This window comes from Mesoplodon densirostris, chromosome 8, assembly GCF_025265405.1.
Source record: "Mesoplodon densirostris isolate mMesDen1 chromosome 8, mMesDen1 primary haplotype, whole genome shotgun sequence".
NCBI lineage: Eukaryota > Metazoa > Chordata > Mammalia > Artiodactyla > Ziphiidae > Mesoplodon > Mesoplodon densirostris.
In genome coordinates, this window is record NC_082668.1 from 48,853,179 (window position 1) to 48,877,311 (window position 24,133).

The 24,133-nt window shown below is 33.3% G+C and overlaps 1 protein-coding gene across 3 annotated transcripts in view; it reads left to right on the forward strand.

Moving 5' to 3' along the window:
* CALCRL (calcitonin receptor like receptor) overlaps positions 1 to 22,351 on the forward strand; it is a 103,423-nt gene extending 81,072 nt beyond the window's left edge. For all 3 annotated transcript variants that reach the window (XM_060106151.1, XM_060106153.1, XM_060106152.1), the window contains 7 exons: positions 3,480 to 3,606; positions 6,568 to 6,721; positions 8,068 to 8,128; positions 8,212 to 8,278; positions 15,106 to 15,324; positions 15,480 to 15,521; positions 20,887 to 22,351. In XM_060106151.1, the coding sequence (XP_059962134.1) occupies positions 3,480 to 3,606; positions 6,568 to 6,721; positions 8,068 to 8,128; positions 8,212 to 8,278; positions 15,106 to 15,324; positions 15,480 to 15,521; positions 20,887 to 21,102 (886 nt within the window). In that variant the 3' untranslated portion in view covers positions 21,103 to 22,351. The remainder of the gene's footprint in view (positions 1 to 3,479; positions 3,607 to 6,567; positions 6,722 to 8,067; positions 8,129 to 8,211; positions 8,279 to 15,105; positions 15,325 to 15,479; positions 15,522 to 20,886) is intronic.
* Positions 22,352 to 24,133: the final 1,782 nt, after the last annotated feature.

Below are 24,133 nucleotides of genomic sequence, written 5' to 3' on the forward strand. Positions count from 1 at the left end.
AAGAAAACAATATGCATCACTAGAAAAACCTGAACCATTTTTACCACTAGACATTGAGAAAAAACACGTCAGATAGCATTCGTCTACATTTAAGTTACACAGAACCTGGAGGAAGAAATCGAAGAAACCAAAACTATAGGCTAGTATTGTAGAGAGTAGGACTTATTTTACACAACACAAACTGAAATGATTTGGCAATGGTTCAGTATGTTACAATGATATAGACAGCTAAACGGGATATCAGGGTTCCTAATGCAGAAGTATATGGTTTGAGTCATATATGGTAAATTATCTATGTTGACCATACTACTTGGATAATTTTGTATAACACTCAAAATAAGCTTCATGTGTCTATTGAAATGATTTCATGTGTCCTCTTAAGTAGTTGTTTGGTTTTGGTATTCAATAATTCATTTACCATAGAATTTCACTCTATCATTTCAAAATTTTGCCCATAATATGGCATTGTTTGGGTCTAAAAGAGGGAAATGTGGTATATTCTTTTATCACATAGTAAGAGAATAAGAAACCATTTTTTTGGTAACTGTAGTCACAATAATTACATCTTTAGAAGAGAATAGATACCAGCAGCTCATTTTTTTTTAAACATCTTTATTGGAGTATAATTGTTCTACAATGGTGTGTTAGTTTCTGCTGTATAACAAAGTGAATCAGCTATACGTGTACATATATCTCCATATTCCCTCCCTCTTGCATCTCCCTCCCACCCTCCCTATCCCACCCCTCTAGGTGGTCACAAAGCACCGAGCTGATCTCCCTGTGCTATGCAGCAGCTTTCCACTAGCTATCTATTTTACATTTGGTAGTGTATATATGTCCATGTTACTCTCTCACTTCATCCCAGCTTACCCTTCCCCCTCCCCGTGTCCTCAAGTCCATTCTCTACATCCAGCAGCTCATTTTTAAGTCTTTAACTTTCAAGCCAGATTGAGGTTGGAGCAGAGTCATTAGAAAAGAGGGAATTCTCAGAGGAACAGAAATACAGACTATCATACATAGAGAAGAGAAGGAAGTTTAAATGAACACAAGGAAAATTAAACTGGTTTTTCAACTAACTAGTTGGCATTTTAGTTTACGTATTTTCAATCTTTTCACATGTGAATATTATAAGTATCAACAGTTATTATATAAATGCTGTTTGTTTTATGTTCCTCAGCTCATATCTTTCAGCTCTTACTTCTATAATGAATTGCTATTTTTGAAAGCCTCTTCAATGTTTGTTTTCCTGCATTCCAATTTACTCTTTACAAATATTTCTGACTTGCTGTGTAAGAAAACCCTCCTAGTCTTTTGGTCATAATTTGAAAAATATGAATTTTTTTTTATGTATATATGTCTTAACCAATGGACCTGGATATAAGTGTGTTCAGCAGAAAAGGGCAAAACAACCCAGTTAAGGAAAACATTTTATTATTTTTCCCATGATAGCTGAGTTATCTAAATTCCATTACTAAAAAAGGGCATGGGTGTTTTATATTTGCATGGATAAGCAGTTTTTCCCTAAACAATAGTTGGCACTCCATAGACACAGTGTAAGCCCAAGACAGGCATTTTAAAATAAGACCATGTTGACAAATTTTATGCGTTCATAATTTTCAACACAGAAGAGTGATAACTTATGAGAAATAAACTACACATAATATGTATAAATGATTTGAAAAGAGTATTTTTTTATTAGACCCCTCCTCATATTCATTCATTCTCTTCACTCTCAGTAAACACAAGCACTCATGTCACTGCTGTGGCATTTTATCAAAAATAGAGCCATCTTTGCCTCAATGTTGACTTCAGTTAAATAGCAGAACTCATGATACTCCTTAATTCAAAAACTTTCAAAGGTTCTTTTTCTCTATAGAGTATCATTTTTACACTGTTCCTTGATCCCTGCCTGCTTCTCACTACTGTCATGCACTGCAAAGTCAAGTCAAGTCAAAGACTCTCTAATATGAAAATACTAGCAACTCTCAGCTGTTTCTATTTTGATGGACTCCATCTGGACTTCACAATTGTTGGTATATGACTGTCTCACACACAGTGATTGATCTGAGGGCCGTCTTGTTCATGAAGCCTTTCAAAGAAGTTTCCCTGATAGCATCTACTTCTGTGAAAGGCATGTATTGAAATTCCATAAATTTTTATTTGGATTGGATTCACTTTCAGATCCTTTAAAATACTAGAGCTATATACAGGATCACAGACCTTTAGCTGCAAGAAATTTCAGAGACAATATAGCCTAAACTTTGCATTTTAAATATAGAAAACCTTGGCATCCCAGCCTAACTATAATATCCTGGGCACATAGTCTATTTAGAATAAGGTGATATAGTGATAAAACTAGGTTAAAATCTCAAAGTTTCCAAAGTAGAAGTCATTGGTTTGAGTTATATAGGGCAGATTATCTAGGTTGATCATATTAATTGTATAACTGTGTAAAACCCCAGATGAGCTTTTAACTCTTTGTAATGAAATGATTCCTCATGTCTTCCTACATATATGTTTTGTTTTGCTCTTAAGTATTGTTTCAAATGGATTCCTTTATATTATTTTAAAACTTTACCCATAATAAGCCATTGAATAATGCTTCATAAAAGAGGTAGTACTTGAGTTGGTCTTTGATCATGGGTAAGGCAGTCATATACAATCTTGTAGAGAAGATGTGGATTCAATCTGAAGACCAGCATTACTTGTCATGAGTGACATCTGCTCCTGAAATCTATTTCTATATGAACTCCATTTAGGCAGTTTTAAAATTTAGTTTTACACATGAGGACCTTCAGTAAAAGGAGGTAATATTTTTATATCTTATGCATGTGGCTGGGCCAATTGGAAAAAAATTCAGTGAAGCTGAGCGAACCTCATTGGTTGCTAAATCTATATTTTTATCAACCCATTTCTTCTAAATACAATGTTATTTTTCTCATGATTGGTCTACATAATCACCACTACCACATAGGAGCTATATAAACAGAACAACCATAAATAACCATAAACAGGCTATATAAATAGAACAGCCTATGTGGTATAATGAAAAGAGCATTATCTATGTGAGAATCTGATGACAAATCCAAAGTTTTCAAATTAATTAGCTGCATGATTTTTGGATCAATTATCTATTTTCACTGAATTTCAGTTTCTACATCTTCAGAATGAATTAGAATATTAACCATGATGAAAGATTAAGGGAAGAAATTTATGCAGAGGCCTTGTACAGACAAATTTCCTTTCCTTATATATGTTTACCTGTACTGAAGCAACACATGTGTCTCTATGCTTTAAGGAATTATAGATTTTCCCCAATTAAAATTTTATCATGAGTGAATCTTGGGGAGAAAAAATAATTCTTCCAAATTTGGAGCAGCTGCTGTGAATTGTGAATGTATCTTATTTGAATGGTTATTAATACAAAATGTGGAAACATTTTATGATGTCAGCACACTTTGGTTTCTCTTGCCTTTCAGGAGCCTAAGTTGCCAAAGAATTACCTTGCACAAAAATTTGTTCTTCTCTTTCGTTTGTAACTCTATTGTAATAATCATTCATCTCACTGCAGTGGCCAACAACCAGCCCTTAGTGGCCACAAATCCTGTAAGTAAAATGAAGTTTAGGTTCAAGGGGTTAGTGGGGAAGAAATAGGAGAGGTGGGGGGCAAGGGTAGATACATGTATATGTGTGTAATTAAGTACTAATATATGTATATTTTATGTCTGACATATAAAGAGTATGTATATGTAGCTATATTCCAATTTAGAAAGGTAAATATATCTCAATATTCCCCAAGTTATAAATATTGAATAACAAAAGGAAGAATAATTTCTTTGTTTCAGTTACTTACATATGTTAAATGTCTTCACCTCATTTATGGTTAGAGCCTTACTGCTGGTTGGACATAACATTTCCTCAATCAAATTTTTTAAAAAATCAAGCAAAGCAACTAACTGTGCAGTTAGAGAAAGGCAGCACATGAAAATGGAAAATTTAATTTCAATTATATGTTTGGTATTAGGCTGACTTTAAAGAGTTAATAAAACCAGGGGGAAATGGATTATGCCTAATATATAATATGATACTTTATCAACATAAAATTCTTCAAGTGCTCTACCAAATCCTAACTGTCTCAGCAAACATTTGTAAATTGTTCCCTTACAACCCCTTTGGAAGTACAGGTTTTAGGATAAATATAAAAAGGTACACAAAAATAAGCACAGAGACTATCACAATACAAAAGCTATATTTTAAAAATATAACCTGACATTTACTTATACAATTTTATATATTTTATGCAAGTTATATGCATATGTAGGCTATATTTAAATTAAAATATCTGCATAAATAGCAAGCATATATTCGAGATTTTTAAATTGCCTGCTTTTATAATATTTGTAGTATCTATACTACAGTTTTGGATGTAGATTTGGGAAGGGTGTGTATATATGATATATAAAATAGTTTTTATATAAAAGATTAAGGTTAAGATTATAAAAGATTAAGTTTTGGTTACTGAAATCGGGGAAGGGAAGGAATTTTCACTTAATTGTTCAATAAACGATACTGTCATATGTGTTTTATGTGTGTTTTTAGGGTAATTTCCAAAATTCTAAAATTCCCTGTGTTGTTTGCACATGTGCATCCGGATTGCTTAATCTTGTATATGTTCCACTCTAAAGTCACTGGGTGAGGAAACACTGGGGTATAATTAGCAATATAAAAAATTGGCGAATATCTTGCCATTTTAGAGTGCATTTCTCTAGAGCAAGGAAAGTCGGAGCTTTGTCATGAAGCTTCAGAGAAAGAGACTCTAAATCTTACATTTATATACTAGGATATTCTGTTTATCACATAAATTGCAAAATATAGTATAGTTACTTTTAATGTATTCTTGGAAAATTTATTGTCTGTTTATATTGCCAATGCCATCATAAAAATATTTTTCTAAGGCATGCTTTAAGTTCTTTTTATCATAATAATTTATAGATTAAATTTTTAATGAAATCAGGAGTTGGAACCCCAATTAGACATATGTATATAAAAACTATACAGATAAAATTTTGAAGCTGAAGCCTATCATTTCTATATAACATAGTTAAATAACTCAGCTTTATTTTTGAGAGAACTTTTTAATATAATGTTTGACATCAATGTACAATATTTACAATTTAATATCATGCATTCTGCAGATGTATTTAATAAAAGAATAGTTTTATAAATATCCTCAGTCAGAAGGCATTATGTACGGTCGAGAAAACAAAATTTTGTTCAGGATGTAGCTTTGATTGATGTTGTATGAATTAGCAAATCATTTAACTTCTCCAGTACTCAGTTTTTTATCTATAAAGTATGTGGCTAGTGATAAATCATGCCTCACAGAATTATCTTAGGGATTACATAATACAATACATATTAAAATATTTTAAGCTAACTTATATGCCAATGTTATTACCACTATTCTATGATAATACAATATTTATTTTCTAGTGCATTTAATTTCCAGTTTTCCTTTTAGTGAAAAAGATATTTATCTCAAAAACAGTGATAATTGCCACTAAATATTTGAGTTCCAGTCTGGAAACTGGAGCTGATGGGAGTAACTGGAGAGCTTTAAATTTATTCCCATTGTTAAGGGATAAATATCTCTTTTACTCCTTTGTATTTTCTTTACCCAATATTTAAAACTCTCTCTTCCTGTCTCTTTGAGAAAGTGGAGACTTCAGGAAAAGAGGAAGGAAAACCATAACTTTTTCTTCTTTTTACCTACGTGAAACCCTCAAACCCCGTATTTAAATAAAACAAAGAATGGGCTCATTAGATTATTATTTAATAAGTATCTGCACTGGTAGCACACGATATGCAAGACTTCCTAAGTATTTGGCACTTTTCATGAACTGCTTTTAAAATTATTAAGATAATTATTAAGATTTTTCCAGCAGAATGCAACAATCGAGGAGTTCATGATGACATGGTTAAAACAGATGTAAATTCATTCATGTGCAAAACTTTGATACTTGTAATTACACAATAACTAAAACAGTATTAAGAAAATACACATCCACTAAATGTAGTAAATTTGGCATTCACACATTTCCTGGGAGGTGTATCATTTTAAATCTCTGAAGTCAGTGGCTAAATACTTTAGAGGCACCATTAGATGGGGATGAAGACTGGCTTTTATAATCTGAATCATTAGTGGGAAAGATTTTGTGTAGAGGAGAGAAAATTCTGTGTCTCTGTAAAACTAAGCTAAACTAGAATATTGCTTTACACGTACATTTATAAACAACTAAATATTGATTGCTTTCTGGGAATTCCCTGGCGGTCCAGTGGCTAGGACTCCGTGCTTCCACTGTCAGGGCCCAGGTTCAATCCCTGGTCGGGGACCTAAAATCCCCCAAGCCACATGGCACAGCCAAAAATATATATATACATATATATATATATATATATATATATATATATATATATATATATATATATATATACACACACACACACACACATATACACATACATATATCTATATATCTATATCTATGTATCTTTTTTTCCTCATAGGTTAGCTGTAAAGTGTTCCAATTCATTCATCTTTACCTGATGGGCTGTAACTACTTTTGGATGCTTTGTGAAGGCATTTACCTACACACACTTATTGTGGTGGCTGTGTTTGCAGAGAAGCAGCACTTGATGTGGTATTATTTTCTTGGCTGGGGTAAGTGCCATCATGCATATCTACTGACTCATCTTTTAAGAAAGCTTTTGGAGGATGCAGAGTTCCTTTGTAATAAAAATATTCTTATTATCAATCATTTTTTAAACAATATCAAGTGATTAACCTTTGCTCATTGCTGTAAATTAAAATATTTAAAGTACCACTGACTCACTGTTTTCGATAACCACAGGTCAATTAATGATACAATTTTTTTCTATTTAATATTCCAGTGTATATTTTGGCCAAATATGTAGTGACTAAAACAATAGAATTAGAATCATAAATTAGGGATCTATTCTGAATCTCCTTTTTCCTCATGTGCAAAATGAGGGCATTGGGTTTAACCAGCTTTGAAGTTCCATTCTAAAAATGTTTGTTTAAAAAAATTTTTTTATTTTATTTTAAGAGTAGAGGGAACAGTAACTGAATAAAGACAGCCCCCCAAATCTGCTTTTTCCACACAATCTCCTGACATGATATTATTCACAAAGCAAAAATAATACACTTCTAGCATATTTTTAAAAAATAACCGGAATAATGCAAAACATAAAATGCTGAAAATGAATTCATTGTACATGAATTCAATAGGACTAGTTTCCAGAAACATAACTGAAATGATACTTATCTATCTATCCATCTACCTATTTATCCAGTCAGATAATAGATGTAGATATATAGAGGTATGTACACACACACTATATTTTTTTTTACTGAAGTAAATGTTGTTCCTATTGGTTGTTTGATATTATTGATAATAAAAATGTCATATATATATTTGCCAAGTGAGTCCAATTTTTGCTCAATTATATGTATGTATGTGTTGAGGTTATTAGTACACTCAGGTTACCTTTATAAAATATACCTTCATTTTACATTTGAAAGATCTGATTTAGAATGCTAAGAACATGCAAAAGTTCTGATATATAAGCCATCTCTCTCTTCCCTCTCTTCTTCTTCACATAGTCAGTCTCAACTTCTTCCCACATCTGATTGGCCAGTCCCATCTTACAGAAGATATGTGGATGCTGAATTTATTCTAAGCTTTTGAGCCCAGGCAGCACATTTATGAACTTAGGTCTGGAGTCCACTGATTCAAAATGGCTCAGATTAGAAGAAACTGCACACACACACACACACACACACACACACACGCCCGAAGACAGATACCTAATACTTCGTCACATTTACTGTATGAGTAGACAGATAATATTTACGTCAGAAGCATATAGTGACCAGCTATTTTTGCTCCTAGAGTATCTCTGAGTTTCATATTTCAGGACATATCTTAGGAATTCCATCTACAGAGAAAGATGCCTATTTATTTTCTTTTTGTTTGATATTTACAGGATTTCCACTGATTCCTGCTTGTATACATGCTGTTGCCAGAAGCTTATATTACAATGACAAGTAAGATAATCTCTCTTTTTTATTTCAATTGGAAATAATTACAATGAAAATCTTCAACATAATTTCCCTGCTTTTTCCCTTAGCTGTTGGATCAGTTCTGATACCCATCTCCTCTACATTATCCATGGCCCAATTTGTGCTGCTTTATTGGTATGTAATTAAAATGCTCCTTTTTTCAGTATTGTTCATAGTTCAACTTTATTTCCTGAAACATCTGGCCTATGGTATCCTTCAGGATATCAGTGGACATAAACGGCATACTCACAGTGTTTGATTGAAGAGGGTTAAAGGAAGGTGTTATATTTGAAGTGTTGGCAGGAAGAGGAAAGGAACTAATTCATAAGGGATGGTGAGGCACCAGGCACCAACAGTGGGAAGCTGTTATCATGGACAGACTTTAAGAGGGGGTTGGGTGAGTGCTAGGAGGGGTAGCCCAACAAGAGGTCTGGCCTTGGGTAGAGGAACACAGCTACTGTCAAAACCACAGCCTGACAGGGGAAAAAGGAGAAGGAAATACTCAAACTTCTCTCTTTTCCCATGCTCTAATCTCTTGGATCCTCCCATTGGCCAAATGCAGCAAATGCCAAGAGCAAAAAAGCCTTGTGATGATGCAGTCCTCAGACCTGCCTCAGAGCCTGCTGGGGTGCAGAGCAGAGGGCAGAGGATGGATCTATTGAGTGGGGATGGCAAACAGGAAAAACCACACACCTGTGACGGTAATAAGACTAATATCCCCATAAAGAAAAGACTTTAATTTGGAAAAAGAAAGTATTGCTTAAACTGTTGTTTTATCATTATAATTATCAGCACTTAATCCAAGTGCACGAATTGGACATTTTAAGGTGTGGTTGCAGGAAAACAGAAGTCAAATTCAGTGCTTTTATTACATTGTTTCAATGGGGAAATAAATTAATCTAAATTAACACGCTTTCTCTCATAGAGCATTAGAGACCAGATTGCAATTACAGTCTTTAAGACTGTAATTACAGTGATATTTAATTATATATAAAAAGAAGAAGGTGGCACGTTTCTCAGCCAAAATTCAAAGCTTCCTAACCCTTCTTTTCAGATTCTTTTTTTTAGAGAAATATTCTATTATTTTACTACATTTGCTAGCTGCAGTTTAGTATGTGGTTATGTGAGAACACTGTTCAAGACATTCTCAAGTGAATCACTGTTATTTTCAAAAGTGTGCCATAATTAAGAGGGTAAATTTTAGAAGCTGATTGCCTGGGTTTGAATTCTTCTACCTCTTACTTGCTATGTGACCTTATGCAATTAAACTAATCACTCTGGGCCTCAAGTCCCTTATTTGCAAAACGGAGAATGTAATTACAGAGACTTTTAATTTTTTTTAACAAGAAATTAAATGAGTTAATACATAAAGAGTGCTTAGCCTGGCATGTATAAATCACGGAGCAAGTGTCAAATTTCTGGTTTGTGCTTGGCTACACAAGACAGCCAGTTCAAAAAATCAACACATGGAATTTATTATTATATCTCATGGAAATTTTAATGTACCTTAGTGCAGACTCTATGAAAATTTCAGAGGCAGAAGCATTTCCTTCCCTTGCTACCTGCACATGAACATGTATAACACATTGTTTAAGCTGTATCCTGAGAAGTCCTAGCTTTGTATTCTTGGAAACAACCAACATTGAAACCTAGCTCTACCATTGCTGGTTGTGTTTCTCAGGGCAAGTTCTGTTTTGTTTTGTTTTGTTTTGAGCCTCTTTTTGCCTTTGTTTTCTCATCTATGACTATGCAGTAATAAGAATAAATACCTCATAGGGTGTTGTAAGGATTGAGATGTATCCTGTTAAGCAATTAACACAGTGCCTAGAATATAATAAACTCTCAAAAATGCTTTTAAAAGATCCTTCATTTATAATTTCTACATGATACCATGATTCTTTTTTGAGGAAAATACAAAGAAATTAAGATTCTTTTTTTGGGCCATCCAGAAGCTTACAGAACAAATACAAGGCAAAATTTTATTATAAGAGATCTGGCTCTAGAGAGGGGTATGTGATTCAGAGTCCTAAATCAGAGAGGTTCAGGAAATAAGTAAAAGCACCTAACAAATGAAAAATATAACAGCAATTAACACAATCCTTGGAAGAGCTTGTCCACAACAACTTTGGAAGAGTAGATGGTGCAGTTAGGATAAAATATCACATAGGAATATAGCCCATCAAGCTGCTCAGTAAGAAAGGAAGTGAAAATCCACATTATTTGCAGAAAGCTTTTTCCATTTTTCTGGCCTAACAAAAGACTAGGAGACTATTTTTCTACCAGGATAAAATGTTCTGTCCTTGTTTAAGCTCTAGGGCTCCTCACTGGTCCTGGCCAATTCCAAGGTCTTGGGAGGGGCTCTAGCAATTTTTTATATGGTCACATATTTTTGTATAATTTTTATAAATGAAGAGATTTCAATCACAATCAGTTTCTTTCCACTCAGACTTCCTCTGTCCCATATTCCCTCGAGCAGGGTAGTATTGGAGTGTTTACAGCACTTTTGAGATCTTGCTAAGGGGAAGTTGAGAGGGGATACGGTTAATTTGTGTTTAGTGAAAGATGTTTAGGTCACTTTAGTGAGTAGTTAAGTGATTGCTGGCTAATCTAGTAGAGGAATGACTTCCAGGAATCCTGCTGCCACTGGGCTGATTCACAGGGCTTCCTGCCATGACCCTAGGTGGTATCATGATGTGAAAATGTCCTGTTGTACCTACGACCATCTATGTGAACTTTATGGGTATTGGAGTAAAAACAAGTTTCTCCTCTTTTCCTTACCTAGTTTTTCACTAAGATAGATGAGATTCAGATGTGATTCACCTGAAATTCATTATTCTTGTTCTATTTGTATTTAAAATAAATGGAAGTATTTGCAGAAAATAAAGTAGGATGACTCTCTAATTTCTAGGTTCACATTTTAAATCAGACTTGCCATTTGGAGAAGCACTTTGCATTTAGAAATTTTTATATAATAGGCATTTAAATTGCAACATTTATAGTGATTTTTATAATTTATGATTTTTGCATATTAGGATTATAAAATATTCTAAATTCTAAATTTATAAGCAGATAAAATGGCATTATTACTTTTTATTCAATGGGCTGGTAGAAATTTCCACTTAGTCAAAACTTTTAAAACAGTAATGAATGCTTGGGAAGGGAATACAGTAGGATGGGTGGAATAACAGCTGATGTGTTGATTCATCATGTTTCATTCTTACACCTGTTGCAATAGCTTATTCTGCTTTGGTCTTTAGCAGAGACAGTCCTGTGTCTGTAACCATGTTACTTTTCATAGATGTGTTTCCATCAGGATTATAGTTAGCTGTTTATTTTTGAAGCATATGTTCCATTGAATTCTCTAAAAGAATAGTAGAATATTTTTATGCCCAGTTATTTTCATAACACGTGCCTTAAATCAGCAAATGTATGTTATTTGTTCATTGCTTTCAATATTAAATGAGATACTACCATTATTTTTCTGATTAAAGTATGTGGATATAAATTGCATAATAGTACGCAGTTTGAAATTTTTACATTATTAAACAAAACACAGATGCTAGAATTCAGGGTGAGAAAAAAGGAAAGAGAACAAAATAGTAGAATAAGAGCCCGAAGGGACTTTTCTGGGGCTATTGTCCATAATTCTATGGAAAGCATAAGGAAAAGGAATAGAGGATATAGACAAAAGTAACAGATATTGACATGGATAAAGATAAGAAAGAGAGAACGTATTATTCAGGAAGAGAGAGAGAAATGTATTTCAGTAGAACTCTGTTCATTTCTTGAACACTATATATATATTTTTTCACATCTTTATTGGAGTATAATTGCTTTACAATATTAGTTTCTGCTGTACAACAAAGTGAATCAGCTATATATATACATATATCCCCACATCCCCTCCCTCTAGAGCCTCCCTCCCACCCTCCCTATCCCACCCCTCTAGGTCGTCACAAAGCATCGAGTTGATCTCCCTGTGCTACGCAGTAGCTTCCCACTAGCCATCCATTTTACATTTTGTAGTGTATATATGTCAATGCTACTCTCTCACTTCGTCCCAGCTTCCCCTTGCCCCTGTGTCCTCAAGTCTATTCTCTACGTCTGCATCTTTATTCCCTCCCTGCCCCTAAGTTCACCAGTGTTGTTTTTTTTTTTTTTAGATTCCATATATATGCATTAGCATAAGGTATTTTTTTTCTCTTTCTGACTTACTTCACTCTGTATGACAGACTCTAGGTCCATCTACCTCACTACAAATAACTCAATTGCGTTTCTTTTTATGGCTGACTAATATTCCATTGTATATGTGTGCCACATCTTCTTTATCCATTCATCTGTTAGTGGACATTTAAGTTGCTTCCATGTCCTGCTATTGTAAATAGTGCTGCAACGAACATTGTGGTACATGTGTCTTTTTGAATTATGGTTTTCTCAGGGTATATGCCCAGTAGTGGGATTGCTGGGTCATATGGTAGTTCTGTTTTTAGTTTTTTAAGGAAGCTCCATAGTGTTCTCCGTAGTGGCTGGATCAAACTACGTTCCTGCCAACAGTGCAGGAGAGTTCCTTTTTCTCCACACCCTCTCCAGCCTTTATTGTTTCTAGATTTTTTGATGACGGCCATCCTGACCGGTGTGAGGTTATACCTCATGTGTGGCTTTGATTTGCGTTTCTCTAATGATTAGTGATGTGGAGCATCTTTTCATGTGTTTGTTGGCAATCTGTATGTATTCTTTGGAGAAAGCTTTATTTAGGTCTTCCACCCATTTTTGGATTGGTTTTTTGTTGTTGTTGTTGAGCTGTATGAGCTGCTTGTATATTTTGGAGATTAATCCTTTGTCAGTTTCTTCATTTGCAAATATTTTCTGCCATTCTGAGGGTTGTCTTTTCGTCTTGTTTATGGTTTCCTTTGCTGTGCAAAAGCTTTTAAGTTTCATTTGGTCCCATTTGTTTATTTTTGTTTTTAATTTCCATGACTCTAAGAGGTGGGTCAAAAAGGATCTTGCTGTGATTTATGTCATAGAGTGTTCTGACTATGTTTTCCTCTAAGAGTTTTATAGTGTCTGGCCTTACATTTAAGTCTTTTTTGTTTGTTTGTTTGTTTGCGGTATGCGGGCCTCTCACTGTTGTGGCCTCTCCCGTTGCGGGGCACAGGCTCCGGACGCGCAGGCTCAGCGACCATGGCTTACGGGGCCTAGCCGCTCCGTGGCATGTGGGATCTTCCCGGACCGGTGCATGAACCTGTGTACCCTGCATCGGCAGGCGGACTCTCAACCACTGTGCCACGAGGGAAGCCCACATTTAGGCCTTTAATCTATTTTGAGTTTATTTTTGTGTATGGTGTTAGGAAGTGTTCTAATTTCATTCTTTTACATGTAGCTGTCCAGTTTTCCCAACAACATTTATTGAAGAGGCTATCTTTACTCCACTGTATATTCTTGCCTCCTTTGTCAAAGATAAGGTGACCATATGTGCATGGGTTTATCTCTGGACTTTCTATCCCTGAGCACTATATTTTTTTAAAGTTTCATGTCTCAATTTCAAAGAGAATGCTTTCTTTTGGGGAAAGTTGTAAACTCACAGTAAGTTTATAATTACAGAAAGTAATCGACAGAAGGCCTTGTTGGATGCCAAATTTTTTTACCTCTAGGATGATCTAGGTTGAATATCAACTGGTTCCAGTATGTGATTCAGCCTCCTCATAAGGGTAAAGAGGATTATAGTACTATCATGGGGAGTTGTGAGGATTGTTACACACATACACATACAAATAATGCAGGAAGGATAAACCAAAAAGATGAAAATGGTTATTATGGTATAATACATATTTGGTAAGTACCTAGTATGAACACTAATACAGAGTAGACACTTAAAATAATTAGCCTTTGCTACAAACAATTATTTCCTTTCTTTGAGCTGAAAATGTTCAGAAGCTTTAGTTTTTTTAATCATAGCAAAATTTTAAAATTTTGCATAAGAAAATGAACTAAGCAAAACAATCAGATATTACTTAGCTGAAGGTGGCCCACAATAATTCCACCATAAATTTATTTTTTTAAATCTAAATCAATTAAAATTGATGTACTTTTAAAATTAATAAATCACAATTCCATATCCAAAGGAAACAAGAACACTATGTTAAAGAGATATCTGCACCCCATGTTCATAGCAGCATTATCCACAATAGCTAAGACATGGAAACAACTTAAGAAGTTATGGTATTTATACACACACACACACACACACACACACACACACACACACACACCACACAATGGAATACTATTTAGCCATAAAAAATAAGGAAATCCTGCCACTTGAGACAACTTGGATGAGCATTATGCTAAGTAAAATAAGTCAGAAAGGGAAAGACAAATATTGTATGATCTCACTTATATGTGGAATCTAAACAAATAAACAAACTCATAGAAAAAAGAGAACACATTTGCGGTTACCAGAGGCAGAGCATGGAGGAGGTAGAATTGTAGGAAGGTGGTCAAAAGGCAGAAACCTCCACGTTTAAGATAAATGAGTATGAGGGATATAATGTACAACATGATGATTATAGTTAACGCTGCTCTATGATATACATGAAAGTTGCTGAGAGTAAATTTTAAGAGTTCTCATAAGGTAAAATATATATACATTTTTTGGTATTTATATGAGATGATCGATGTTAGCTAAAATTATTATGATGATCATTTCACAATATATGTAAGTTAAATCATGCTATGCAACCTAAACTTATATAGTGTCACTTATATCTCAGTAAAACTGGGGAAAAAATGAAAAAATTCAGTAGCAGAAATACAAATTAATATTTAGGCAAATATTCTCATCAATAGAACATATTCTTGTGTACTGAAAATATTCTAAGATTCATAAAATCAAAGATCCTTCAATTATGATTCTTAATATTAAATATGAAATAATTTCTATATGCCATTTTATTTTCTTTTAGGTGAATCTTTTTTTCCTATTAAATATTGTACGTGTTCTTATCACCAAGTTAAAAGTTACTCACCAAGCAGAATCCAATCTCTACATGAAAGCTGTGAGAGCTACGCTTATCCTGGTGCCATTACTTGGCATTGAATTTGTACTGTTTCCATGGCGACCTGAAGGAAGGATTGCAGAGGAGGTGTATGATTACATCATGCACATCCTCATGCACTATCAGGTATGGTGTTCTTGCATCAGGAAGGCGCCTTGTGAAATTTGGTTTTAAATTTATATATAGCTTTGGTTTTATTTTTAACTGTATGTGCATCAAGTTGGTTACAAATAATGTGTCTTTTTCATTTGGAATCAGATAATTCTATTTTTCTTTTACAGGGTCTTTTGGTATCTACAATTTTCTGCTTCTTTAATGGAGAGGTATGGTGATTGATTTTATTCCTCTTTTTTATTTGCAATACTTTTTTACTTTAAAAAATGAGAGAATTATAAATTCTCTAAGAACAAGTATTTCAAATTCCATTTCTGTCAGGAAAAAGAACCATGGAATCTCTTTTACTAGATGTAACTCTCCTTCCCAAAAGCTCAGGTCATATTGGAGTTCAAGACTAGGGCAAATTCAGCCTCACTTTAAAATATTCCATCAATGACTTTTATTCATCTAGTCTTTTGACCTACCTTTTGAACTAATCCTACTAATTCTGGACTTTGTCCTAGGTACAATGTTAGGCAATCCTTATCCTCATAGAACATACACTCTAATAGGAAATAAAATTGGGTCATTTTTATTTTCCCCCTTTCTCTGTTTTGTTTTGTTTTTCTCCTGGGAAGAGCTGAAGTGGGTTAAGAAACAGAAGAGCCCTCTGATTTGTAACATGGAAATGTGCTTTTGGATATTTCAAGATTTTTATCCAATATTTTTTTCCCTAATTGGGAAGTTTCAGGCATCTTAGAAACTGGTACCATATTTCTTATGCATATCAATAGGGCTATAACTCAGTGGTTTGAGCTATATTGATTTAGTTCTTTATATGATTTTAATCTACTTGACAAAATTTAACGTGTTGGAGGATTTTGGCAAAATTCAGTAAAGTTTAGAAATTCAGACAGCAACTTATGAGACATATATTTGGTAATGGTGAAGCTTACCACAAAGCTTCAGATGGGCAACACATGGAACCAGTTGTCATAACTTTATAAGAACCATTTCTGTACAACTAATCAATGTCGGAAATTATGTACGTCATGAAAAACTATAAAATATTGTTTTTCCTTGTTTATGTAATATTTTAATTCTTTCTCTTAGCATACAATAAAATTTCATATTTGATTTCTTAATCAATTTTAAGATATAGATATTTATTTTATATATTTATTTATTTATAATGGCGTATAGAACTGTCAAACATAGTAGACTATATTTCATATCTTTGAGTGGTGTCTCCATGATTCTTCTGCTGTATAGAGGATAAGAGTAACTTTTTCTGAAGTCAGTGAGAAGTAGGGACAGAGAATGCAATGAGGAAGAATAGATACATCATCTGTTTTGATAATAAAATTCAATTAGCATTTATTATATAACTCTATAAATTAATTATTGTATAAACTGAATTAGACAATACAATTTCTGCCTACATAGGACTTTACAATTAAATATAGATGAGAAAGCTACAGACAATATGCCGTAAAGCATGTATGAAATAAGTAAGATACATGTTTGCATGTGCAGAAACAGATTTGATTTTTATAAAGGGTATTTTTTAAATGTACAAATTATAACCACTAGTAAAATATTTTGTGATGGAAGGCAGTGTAGCATAAAGGCACTGACACAGTAATGCATTTAAACCCAAAGATGCCATTTTGTTCCTGGCTGTAACATCTTGGGAAATATTCTGAACCTCCAGGAGTCTCAGTGTGTACTTTTATTAAAGGGAAATAAACGCAAGTTCCTTACACAAGTCTCACAGGGATTAACATAAGCCAGGAATATAAAGTTTTTAGCACCATGCCCCACCCACAGTAGATACTCAGTACATTATAGATTCCTTTTTAGATTTGTCAGATCTCTCATTTACAAAAATATATGTACAAATGGGGACATTAATCATATCGGAATCAAATCTCAAATTGGCCCTTATATTTAGAAAAAGTGCCCAGGGAATATCTAAATTAATGCCTAACACTCTTATTGCACTCTACCTGTGTAAGCAAAAGAGACACAGTCCTTGATCTTTTGCCATGTTCTAAAATTGAGAAAACTTTGGCACTGGAAAATTACAATAAAATATCTTTGAGCCAACTTGTTACCAAATCCTTCAGCATCTCACAACATCTCCAATATCTGTCCCCTTGTCTTCATCTCTAGATACAATCCCTGTTTGTGTATGATTCATTTCTCATCTTAAGAAATACTATAATGCTTCCTTTTTTTGTCCCTTTGCCTCTAGTTTTTCCCACTCTCATAACATGAAGACACAGCTGCCAAATCCATTTTGTGTGGTTCCAACTATGTCATGTACTTCTTGAAATCATTTGCTCAGGCTTAGTTTCCTTCTTGCTTTCCACATTAGGTCAAATAGCTTGCCTTTATCTTAATATTTCTATTTATTTTTTATTCTCACAGTTTATTTTTATTTCTTAGCCAAAATATTCCTATTTGCATTTCTCACTAAATAACCGTGGCTTGACAAGTACTCAGGTCACTTTCATCTCATCTCTAGTCCTCTCAATCAAAAAAATGTGCACTGTTAGCATAAACTACGGACTCTAGACATCAGAAGGGCCCTCCGTAGTCTCATGGGTATCTTTTTTTTTTTTTTTTTTTTTGCGGTACGTGGGCTTCTCACTGTTGTGGCCTCTCCTGTTATGGAGCACAGGCTCCGGACGCGCAGGCTCAGCGGCCATGGCTCACGGGCCCAGCCGCTCCACGGCATGTGGAATCTTCCCGGACTGGGGCATGAACCCGTGTCCCCTGCATCGCCAGGCGAACTGTCAACCACTGCACCACCAGGGAAGCCCCTTCACGGGTATCTTTAACAACACCTGAGCGTAGATATTTTTACAACGTGAACAAAAAGATTTGTTGAGAATAACCAAACTCACATTCTGTAGTGAGAAGTAGGTAGAATTTTTATATAAAGCTCTATTAAACACCTTTTAACTGATTTAGGTTAAGCAGTGTAGAGTTGGTTTCTTATCAGGTACTAACGGTCATATAAACCCATATTCTTTATATTGTACAAAATTATATATTGCAATGTTATATTCTAAAAAGTTGGCCTTACTATTTATATAACACTTATGCGTAAATCAATGAAAACATTTTCATATCTTTAATAACATCAGGCAGGCTCTCTTGCCTTCCAATGGCAATTTTCCTTTTTATCTTTCCCCATTACATTCTTCTCATTGTAAGTTTACTGAGAGTGGCCACTTTAATGTTCTGTTGAACAGGTGTGATGTCGTGTTAGAGAAAGCAGATAAAAAAAATAACATCCTTATAGAGAGTACCATAAACAAACAGATGTCTACAAGGCCTATGTGTCTTTAATTACCTTTATATTTAGCTTCAGTAAGTAAGTCAGGAAATTGGCTTTCCATGGTTTTTCTGACGATTTAGTTGCAAGGGAGAAATAGGGTGACGACCTTAATCAAAGTAGATATTTCAAGAGCAAACAGTCATGTATTTCAAAGCCATTTTGGCTTTTAGAATTGAATTTAAGCTTTCCTTGTTAAGACTATAAGTACTACTCTCATAGCTAAAATATTTCATGTCAGCTTCTTCCCAACATTAATGTAGAATCTTTTGTACAAAGCTACATTCCACCTCCTTTCAAACAGAAACTATATAGCACATGGATTCAATCAGTCCAGCTTTTAGTAACAAAGTGAGAAGTTAATTAAGCATAAAAATCAGGATCAAAAACACTCCCATTAGAAATACCTAGATAACTGGCCAAATGTCATTTTTGTTTTAAATCTCTGAATATTTATTTAAAAGTCATAATCTAAAGCCATTCCATTTGTCATTTGCTTATATTCTTGAAGATATTACATACGCAGATGGTATTTTTTAATTACCTTAATTTAAAATGTTATTTGGAGAACTTAGAAATACATCACTAAACCATAAGAGAAATAAATTTTTATAAGATACATGTATTCATTTTCCTATAAATGTTGTTATTTCAAAGAAAATTTATATGAATAAAAATTATTTCCTTCAGATATAGTTGCCATATGTAAAGAAGTGAGCTTGAAATTCTTGAAGCTCTGAATTTCATATTAATAAAACAATGTATTGCATTCCTAGCTACATAATTTTTGAATTATAGAGTAGGGAGATGCCTCCTGGAATTTCTAATAACTCATTCTGAATTCTTACTAAAGAAACTGATTGATCTTATATTTGTTTGTTTTGTTTTTCTACATGTTAAAATATGAAATGAGACAGTAAAACTTTGTGTTCATTTTAAGCAACAGATTAGAGGAGACTAACAGGACCTTAAAGTATCCCACAGAGCTGCAGACATCCTGGGAATACCTATTCACTATAGATTGTTTGTAATTTGGAGAAGAGATAAGAAAATGAAAAGACTTAAATAATCAGCCCTATTTTAAAGTTTAATATTGATATGTACACGTGAATGTAATGAACAAAAAGTTGAGGAATTTATGTAATTCGTAGAAAGTTAAATAATATTGCATGAGTATGTTTGTAGGACATGAACTACTAGAAAGTTGTTTTTGGATGCTCAGATTCCCTTTGGGGAAACAATCAAAGGGTCAAAGAGCAGTAGAGATTTGGGGAAGACAATTCAAAGCTATACATGCTTTGCAAAGACACAGATCAGGTCACAGCATGTGGCTAATACATCCTTAACCTAGAAGCAGACAGGAAATGTACAGGTGATTGAGTTGGGGATGCATTTGATATTCTCATTTATGCTCACTGACTCAATATGAAGAAAATCATCTGTGTCTTATGTTCAGTTAAAACCAAAATCATTGTATATGACCTACCTAGTTCTGATCTCTATCCCCAAGCAGAAAAGATAGAAGAGTCATTAAACTTCAAATTTATCCAGACAGAGGTGTATCTAAATACAAAAAAAGTGGAGTTGTGACATTCCTAAACTTTTTTTTCCCACAATACTCATACCATTATATGTTCAATGCTGTAATTATCTGTTCAACACGTTTTTCCCTCTGGGGGTAAGCTCCATGAGGACAAAAACCCTGATCTTCTTTTTCCAGAATGTAGCTCAATACCTGGCATATGCTAATCACAGTAAAAGGTTGTTGCTGCTGCTGTTGATGATGATGGTGATAATTATTTATATTCCCTGTATCCCTGTTTTTAAATCTTTTTTCTCTCTTCTTTTATATTTCACTAATTATCTCATTCTTTTAATAAAAATATTGACACAAAACTAAATGTTGCACATGCCAACTTGTAAGTGAGGGTGTAGATTAACTATTTGACAGCAAGACATTCATGTGCATTTTTAGAGCTTCAAAGAGAAGGCATAGAAAGAGAAATATGAAGTTTTCTGTAGTCTGTACAAAAGTATAGAGTAATTGCAAAGATTTCCTAATATAAAGATAGTTTACTCAATTTCATTTTTTAATTAAGAAAATAAAGTAATATTATTCACTCAATATCAATGCTTTTTTTAAAAAAAGCTTTTGTAAATAACCTATTTTATTGTATTATTAAACACATTATATTCGTTTCATTTATGAATTGCTCTTACCCTTTCTGTTTCTTTTTATTTTATAGGTTCAAGCAATTCTGAGAAGAAACTGGAATCAATATAAAATCCAATTTGGAAACAGCTTTTCCCACTCAGATGCTCTCCGTAGTGCATCTTACACAGTGTCAACAATCAGTGATGGTGCAGGTTACAGTCATGACTGTCCAAGTGAACACTTAAATGGAAAAAGCATCCACGATATTGAAAACGTTGTCATAAAACCGGAAAAGTTATATGACTGATAATAGAGCGTGTATTGCCGAACTATCTTGTTCCACTCCTAACTCAAGGACTTGGATCCATGACTTTACAACCAGAAGACTTCAATATTAAATGAATTATTTGAAGGTGACAAAGAAAACCCTCACATGATTTCAGTAGTGTGTTGATAAATGTTTCACACTAGCTCCATGGAGGAAAACAGTCCTAATTCGTAATTTTTGCCAGTTTTTATGGTGTAAGTAATCCCACCATGGCTGATTTCAAGTTACGAACTTGACATCAGTGAATGTGGAGTTGGGTAAAAATGAGCACAATCAGTTGTTGTAGGTTGGTGTGAGCCAGCTCCAGCACACCACTGCATGAATCCACAAATAAATAGACCATAAAAGTTCATAGACACAATGGGCACAATTCCACTCCTGTTGCCTAAAGAGACCTAGCTATGGCCTATAGACTTGGAAAGAAAATGAGCTTTTCATTTGTTTTTAAAATCTTTATCCCATATTCCTTGGTGAAGTTGATTTTTTACCTTGAAAGTATTCTAGCCTTTTTTGTTTTTATTTTTTCAAATGGACCAGATAAAGAATTAATTATTCCTGTTTGCTTACCCTCTTCTCCCCACAAAAAATAAATGAGCAGAATTGCTGTTGGCTACTCATTTGCTGATTCATCACAGTTATACCCCTTGTCATATCCATTTTTGAGGCTTGATGAATAGTATGTATGATACACAATCCTACTTTGGTATCATTAGGGAGAAATCTTGGTTGATACTACAAAACATGTGGTTGACTACTTTCCCATCTTACTACACGAGTGGGAAGGAATTCATGTCCATATACCTGTAAATAGAAACTTTGCCCCTTCCATTTCTACTATGTGGACAAATTAGCAATTATTTTACATGAAGGAAATCAATGAAGGATTTCTTATTTTCTTAAAAGTCTGTAAAAAAATTGTGAAAGGTAAGCTTGTAAATACTCTGTTATTCTATTTTATAGTCTCAAATATATACAATCTAGGTAATTTTTTTAAAAAACAAATACTTAATGTAACAGTGTGTGCATGTTAATATCTGATACTGTGTCTGGGCTGATTTTATAATAAAATAGAATCTGGAATTCTTTATTTGGTAACTATTTTAAAGACAACCAGATGCCAGCATCAGAAGTTTGAGAACTAAGTTTGAGAAATATCTATGATAAGATATAAAATATTTATTTAAAAAATCCTCAAGGCCATTGTTTTATTGAATATATTAGCTTTGGTGATTCATACCTTAATAATAGATATGTTTGACATATATCCTTTTTTATTTTGATGATGAACTTTCATTCTAATTCAGAAAATTTAAATGATTCCTATAATAAATGCCAATCTGCTATTCTTATGGTTTTTACCCCGTTAAAAAGATTACTTTTCTGACTTACTATATGAAGATATATAGCTTTGGAAATGCTGCAGGCTATTTTTTAAAATTAGAGGAATACAATATATATCATATACAACGTTTTAATATTTTAATAGAGATATTATATATGACAATGCAATATAGTGAAAGACCTGAATGTATCAATAAGGAAGAATTGTTGTCAGAACATTTATGGAATAATTAAATTAAGATGGAAGAAATCCTCGCTAATGAATTAAAGTGACATTTAAATGGGATTCATTTTCCCTAATGTCATTTTCCACTGATTTCTGAAAAATAAAATGCCTTCAATTAGTAAGTCAGTTTTGGCGGGAGAATTCATTACATCTATATGTTTTTTTGTTGTTGCTGTGGTGTGTCAATCTGTTTAAAATGGATTAAACTAATGACTTAGCCATCATAGGTTGTTTCGTAAGCTGTCAATAGATGGTAAGTTCAGAAGTCATTTGAAATTGTCCAGGTAAATTATCTAAATTAGTAAGAATTCACTTATTAAAAGGCCTGGTCAGTAGATTTATGATTTATCTATACACATGTAAAAGCTGTACTGTTAGTTTCAGATTTATGGATTTCAAAACAAGCTTTTATAAAAAGGAACTCAGGCTGTTCTGAACTTTCTAATGCCTAAATTATACAATAATTCCTTTAAATAATCTCACATTTTAGCTATTTATTATTCAAAGACACAGATTCAAATCCTTCACTGACACTGTTCATATATTTTAGCATTCTTCCAGACAAGCTATCAAGTCTCAACCATAAATGACAGTAGAAAATGTCAAATTATCAGCGAGCATTATATTAAAAATACATTGTAACTTTCAAGTCTTTTTATTGTGCTTTTATCATATTAAGTTTAGATCAGATTTCCTTTGTGGCCAGGATTTATCTATTGTACCATCTTTAGGTGAAGACAGTCCATTATTAATCAGTGTTAGTTTTGAACCCATTTTTTTAGAAGTAATATTTTTAAATATTAGACTTCTCTAAAACTGAAGTACTAATAATTAAGATCTCCTTTGTATCTTACTCATATAAAAAAGTCAAATCAATACTGTTTAAAAGCAAACTTCCTTGGTATCTAAAAACTTATTTGGGGAATTTCTAACTTTTAAAATGCAAATCTGCTACTTTTCTGAAAGTATTTGTGAAAGTGATTTTAATTTTTAAACAATTCTAGTCTGTCATATTTTTAATTTCTAAAGTTATTTAGTGCATTTATTCATAAAATATTCATTCTGGAATTTAGTGTTTGTTCAAATGTAATCCAATGTACATAGAAGTAGTGGTAGCTACAGTGCTGTATTTATTGCTTGATAACTTTTTAAAAATGTGAACTTATCTAATTTTCTCTTGGTTTTAATATGCTAATAAAAACCATTTCTTTTATTTCTAAAACATACCCAAGATATTCTGATCAATTAAAATAACTCATGTTATGCTTACTTAGTGTATATCTCTATATTTTGATTGTATGAAAATATTAAAGTTATGAGCTGAAGTTGATTTTCACTCATGTTTACTGGAGTACTGAATAATCTAAATTACAAATATAATTCTTTACAGCAATCAGTGTAATACTTAAAATCGATGACTATATCACCATTACCCTCTTTAAA